General features: G+C 44.9%; 1 protein-coding gene across 3 annotated transcripts in view; it reads right to left on the bottom strand.

Annotated features, from left to right (window-relative positions):
* Positions 1 to 6,397, bottom strand: part of COL14A1 (collagen type XIV alpha 1 chain) — a 266,741-nt gene that overhangs the window by 174,823 nt on the left and 85,521 nt on the right. For all 3 annotated transcript variants that reach the window (XM_019528109.1, XM_019528108.1, XM_019528110.1), the window contains one exon: positions 2,691 to 2,830. In XM_019528109.1, the coding sequence (XP_019383654.1) occupies positions 2,691 to 2,830 (140 nt within the window). The remainder of the gene's footprint in view (positions 1 to 2,690; positions 2,831 to 6,397) is intronic.

The raw sequence follows: 6,397 nt of genomic DNA, 5'->3' as shown, positions 1-6,397 counted from the left end.
GGTCCAGCCCCCTGAACCAGGCAGAAAAGACAACTGGGGTCAGGTGATCCCAGCAAGGTCACTGTCCAGTCTCCTCTTGAAGATTTCCAGAGTAGGTGATTACACCACCTTTGGAGGGAGCTTGTTCCACAGTCTGGACACCATGACTGTGAAGAAGTTTTTCCTAATGTTGAGTCTGAAAGTCTTTCAGGAGGTTGTGGCCATTACTCCTAGTTTACCCCAGAGGTGCCCTGGTGAACAGCTGTTCACCAAGCCCTTGATGTACTCCCTTAATGTAGCAGTAAGCTGCTACCAAGGCCCCCCTCAGCCTTCTCTTTTTCAGGCAAGAGTCCCAGGTCCTTCAGCCTTTCCTTGTATGGCTTGCCCTGCAAGTCTCTGATCATATGGGTGGCTCTTTGCTGGATTCTCTCAGGCTTGTCCATGTCCTTGTTAAAGTGTGGTGCCCACAACTGGACACAGTCCTCCAGCTGCGGTCTCACCAGTGCTGAGTTTGAGCGGAAGAATCACTTCCTTGGTTTTGCTGGAGATGCATCGATTGATGCATGACAGTGTATTATTAGTCCTGCTGGCTACCGCGTTGCACTGATGGCTCATATTCATACTGTGGTCTATCACAACCCCCAGGTCGCTTTCATTCATGGTGCTGGTCATTTTGGTGCCACCACGCCTATAGGTTGTTTGTCCCCAGGTGAAGCACTTTACATTTCTCAACGTTGAACTTCATCAGGTTCCGTTCCACTCAACTGGCTAACCTGTCTAGGTCTGCCTGTATCTGTAGCCTATCTTCCAGCATGACCATGCTCCGCCATAACTTGGTGTCATCTGCGAACTTAGCAAGTGAGCTCTTCACCCCCACATCCAAATCATTGATAAAGATGTTGAAAAGTACTGGACCAAACACCGATCCCTGTAGGACACTGCTGGCCACTTCTCACCAGGATGACACAGATCCATTCATTTAGACTCTCTGGGTCCTATGCAATAGCCAGTTTCCCACCCACTTGACTGTCTCAGATTCAAGCCCACAATCCTCCACTTTTCTCATGAGGACATCATGGGATACCAGATCAAAGGCTTTTTGGAAGTCAAGTTATACAATGTCAACCTCCTCTCTCTTGTCCAGGTGGTGAGTTACCTGGTCATAAAAGGAGATGAGGTTGGTAAGGCAAGACCTGCCTGCAATGAAGCCATGCTGTCATTCAGAATCCTACTTTCTGCAAGCTTATCGCAGATCGACTCCTTGATGATTTTTTCCAGGATTTTCCCTGAGATAACTGGCCTATAGTTACCCAGGTCCTACCTCCTGCCCTTCTTGTAGATGGGCACAACATTGGCCCTCTTTCAGTCCTCAGGGACTTCTCCAGAGCACCATTGGTTTTGGAAGAGTTTCGCCAGGGGTTCTGTGATGACTTCGGCCAGCTCCTTCAGCACTCTCAAATGAAGTTCATCCGGTCCTGCTGACTTATATATGTCTAATTTTTTCACTGATCACATGCCAATTCTATGGCAATTGCAGGAAGACAGCCATTCCTACTCTGCTCCTTCTGCACCCTACCTGGCATGATTTCCCTTTGGCCCAGTGAAATACTGAGGCAAAGTAACCATTCAGGAATTCAGTTTTCTTCTGAGTGGTGGTAACCAGATGTCCTGAGTTGTTGAGCAATGGCTCCACACTCCCACGTGTTTTTCTCCTGTTCCCTATGTACCTAAAGAAGGACTTCTTGTTGTCCTTGATTCTCATTGCTAATTTGGGTTCAGTCACCATTTTAGCCTTTCTGATCTGTTCTGTACAAGTGCAGGCCGTCATTGTATAGTCCTCTTTAGGGCCTGCCCCAAGCTTCCATTGTTTAAAAGCCTATTTCCTTTTTCTTAAGGGGACCGTGATTTCCCTGTTTAGCCAAGAGGGCTTCCTAGCCCTTCTGTTTCCTTTTCTGCACATGGGAATGGACTTCCTTTGTGCTTCAAGGATCGTATCCTTAAGGAACGATCACTCTCTATGCATGTCTTTTGCCTTTGGTCCCTGGTCCCATAGCACTTCCTGTACTAGTGACCTGAGCTTGTTGAAATTTGCATTTTTGAAGTCCAAGACTTCAACCCAGCTATCAGATTTGTCTGCCTTGTGATGGACAGTGAACATGATGGTTTCATGGTCACTGTCACCCAGACTGCCCTCTATATTTACGTCTGTCATCTCCTTTGGCCAGAACCAAGTCTAGCAGAGTGTCGCCTGGTTGGCCTATACACCTCCTGAGTCAGGAAGAGCTCCTCAACATAGGTCAGGAAGGAACACAATCCATCTGACCTGACCGAGGGTTCCTCCCAGGAGATGTCTGGATAATTGAAGTTGCCCATGATGACCATGTCTCGTGTATGCATGACCTCTGTCAGTTCTCGGGCAAACCCTAGATCAAGTTCTTCCCCTTGGTTTGGTGGTCTGTAGTATACACCTACAGTTAGATCTCTCTTGCTGCGCCCTTCCCCGCACCCCCCCATCCCCCCCCGCAGCTTGATCCAGAGAGTTTCAAGCCATTCTTCTTTGGAGCCGATGTCAAAGTTAAGCAGAATTATGACTATGTGCACTATGTTTCAGTATTCAAAGTATATTTTTGCTACCACTTGAAAGATGTGATTCATTTACATTATTCACAGTAAATAATATATATATTGGTAGCCCTTTTTTAATAGCTTACCTCATTGGTTTCTGCTCCATCTGTTTTAACATACATAATACGATAACCATTTACATGCTTAGAAGCAGGATCCCATGTTATTCTTGCAGTGCTGTGTCCAATGTCTGAAAATCTCAAGTTCCTTGGTGGACTTAAGGGCACTTGAAAAAAAAGTAGTTAAAATCATGAAAATAGGTCTATTTTTATCTATGAAGGACCAGCTGTATTGACAATGAACAGCATTATTTTCCAGCCTTATTTTCCTATGATCATATGACATTGTTAAACCATATGACAGTCTCATAATAAGTTACAGTTCAGGTTCCAATTAGTAAAGCAATGGCTTAAAATTTATGTCTACACGAGACACAGACTGTGCAGTTGGTAATGCTCAGTCATTTAGTACTTGCATACTCAAGTACTAAATGATTGTGTAGTACCTAGTGTTACTGCACAATAGTGTCCCCACACAACTTTGTGGTAATGCTGACTATGCAGTAGCTCATTACTACTGTACAGTAGCGTCACATCACAGTTCATGCCCCACAATGCTACTGTGCAGTACTAAGAAGCTACTGCACAGTAGTAATGAGCTACTACACAGTAAGCTTCTCATGTAGAGGCGGCTTTTGTATCCTAATTCATTTCAATGGGATTACATATGTGCTAAGAGCCAGATCCAAAAAAGCACTGGCACCTAGGCAAGGGACAGAAGTTACACTTAAATGAGTTTAAGTGATCAGAAACTGGTTTAAACCTGTAGGACAACAGAAGCTCAGTGCACATAAACCTGTTTCAAGATGGCTGAAACTGCTTTAAGATAAACCTGGTTGAATGTAGTATTAGAATTAACCGATTTGGGTCAAACCAATTTATGAAATTTCTGTCCCAGACCCCTTCCTGGTTCAAGTTAAATCACAGTCCCTCAGCATCCCAGTATGCTTTCCAGCCCTGGGCTGGGCTGTCTGCTCCAGAGAGCAGGGCTGGTCCTACCCCTGTGCTCTCTGGCTGCAGCAGTGAGGGCTGGTTGCCTAGAGGCGGCAAGCCTAGCTGGAGAGGCAACCCAGTCTGCAGGCGGGGAGGACTGCCTGCCCTGGCAAGCCCCATCCGGGGTCTGGGGCCACAGAGGGGGGGGGTTAAACACCCCTTCCCTGCTCAAACTTACTGCTGGCTGCATCTGTGGACTACAAATCCCAGAGACATCTGGAAGCAGGAAAAAGTGATGAGCAATCCTGCAGAGTCCTGCTGCTGTAATTCTGGACTGCAAATCCTAGAGACCTTGAGGGCAGCAGGAAGAGGAAGTGAACACAGCCAGAAAGCCATGCTCTAGCACTCCCCAGCTTCTGGCCCGAGTCATTGCAGGCATGTGGCTGCATTTCCTGAATCAAAGGGAAATGTCTGTTCATTTCTGTTTCAATTTAATCCATGCAGCTTAGACTAAACTGCAAAGACTGAATTGATTCAGCTTCGGGCTTTCTGACTGTCTGTACCTAGCCCTAAACTCCCAGTGATGTCAATTTATGTACCTAGCTCTTACCAACAGCAGAGAAAGTGCCCAAATAAGAATTTTATACCAAATACCTTTCTGGGTCTGGCCCCAAATGCTTTGCTCACTTGGGGGTCTAAGACAATGGTTAATATAAGAGGCAGTGATGATGAATATTGAAACTGAAAAAATAGAAATTGGGATCTTGCTAGTATCTGAAAGTAGACTTGGCTTTATACTCAACAGCATTTTCCAAAATCCTACATTTCAGTTCGTATATGAATTTACTTCAACCGCATCTGTGCCCCATATGTGTTTGCTAAAAAACTTGCTGACAGGAATGTTAGAAGAGATGGCAGCTTTTAAAGGCATATAAGACAGTCAAGAAATGGACAATAGCATTTGATTTCTACATCTAACTCCAAAGTGCATCACAAATACTAAATTCAACGCATATATCACAACAAATTCATATCTGGAGAATATTTGACCACAAATTTTGACCTCTATTCACACTAGCGATGCTCAAACATTCTAACACTTGCCCAAAAGTGAAAATAAAAAGATGGTGAGTACAGTGAGTCTGCATTCATGTGACTATTAGAAAAAATATTAGGAAAGAAATCCACTATTTGTTCTATTTAATAAGCTATTTCATTTAACAGGGACACAGGAGCTGTTAAGATATCTCATTACAGCTACAGGGGCATGAGTTCAAGTTTTGCTCTGGCCTCATGCCAAAAGTGACCTTCCATTCACCCAGGCTGATCATTCAGCCTGGAAAGTCAAGGACAGCTGGTGTATGTGAGGCTTGCCACATCACTCCCCTGTGTGCCACTGACTAAGAAACTGGTATGCCTTAACCACACAAGCCCAATGCACTGTCAGTCTCAGATGGACCTTCTTTCTACTGGGTTACCCTCATATTTGTCCATATAGTTTCTTTTATAAGATTAGGCTATCTCCTTCCAGAACCTTCAACAGGGCACCTGATTTCTCAGGAAGTGGGAACTAATGCAGTGGCTCTAAAGAGAATATTAGAGATGCTGTTTGATGGTTACACATTTCTCTCTCCATTATATAGAACATTCCTGATATGTAGACAAGATTGCATTTGGATGACGTGTTCTCCGAGCAGTAACTTCCTTTAAGGCATAACCCACACTATATATTGCTTAATTGGTGTAAACAGAAAGAAGACTATGTTAAATCTGTTTCCCCTCACTTCAGGGGGAAGCAATTTGGCTATCTCCACTATTGGTACAAGGAGACCTAGTACCAGCCTTAAACTTGTTGCAAATTATTTCCCCCGCACTGTAAACTCAGGGATGGACCAAGTTTAAGTTCACTCCTGCCCTCACACGCTCACTCCCCGCCCAAGAGTATGAGCGAATAAATATCAGCCTGCAGAAGCCCCCCCCAAATGCTGCTACTTTTCATGAAGATTGCTGGCACATGGGAGTAATGGAGTGTGTGTAAAATTTCATCACAGCATTAAATGGGCTACGGTGGTTGTACTGCTAGCTTGTGTATTGCTTCATATGGTATTTAGAACCAGTATTCAGGACCTCATACAGTATTTAGGCCAATTTGGGCCTAAATATGTAAGGAAATGCTTAACCAATTTCAAAACAAACATGCAAACTCCATCTGCTATGTGAAAGGAGCATTGGGGAAAGGAAATGAATTACATTAGAGAGGGGTATGACACCTTCTAGTTTTCATGGTATTCCTCTGGGTGGAGGGACAGGAGTATTGTGGGCTGGCTTTTCCTTCCAGAAGAAAAGCATGCCAATAATGCACCCAAGGCAGGCCTCTCTCACCCTTCCCCAGAAGGCAGCATGCACAGCAGCAACAAGCAGGAGGTGCAAGCACTGTGTGTCATGGAGTGTAAAGCATTCTGGGAATCATGGTCCTCTAGAGCAGCAGAGGAGTTCACTGCTGCTCGGGGCAACTTTCACCCCAGAAACTCCCCAGAATACCTTGCACTGCATAACACACTGCTTATGCCATTGCAATTTAGAGCTGGGAAGTGCAAAAGAGTAGGGGAGGAGAATGAGATACCCCACACCTTCCTTCTGGCACCCCTCCCCTTATTGAGACCTGGGGCACATGCCCTGCTTTCTCATCCCATAATACACTGCTGTTTCTTTCTATCGCGTGTGACCTGTGCAATGTATTTAATTTCACTGATGGTTCCTCAACCTGATGAAGGGTATTTAAACCTGAAAGCTTGCTAAGA

This window comes from Gavialis gangeticus, unplaced genomic scaffold (genome assembly GCF_001723915.1).
Source record: "Gavialis gangeticus isolate Ggan-Ray unplaced genomic scaffold, GavGan_comp1, whole genome shotgun sequence".
In the NCBI taxonomy this organism is placed as follows: domain Eukaryota; kingdom Metazoa; phylum Chordata; order Crocodylia; family Gavialidae; genus Gavialis; species Gavialis gangeticus.
This window is presented reverse-complemented; position numbering and strand designations above follow the sequence as displayed.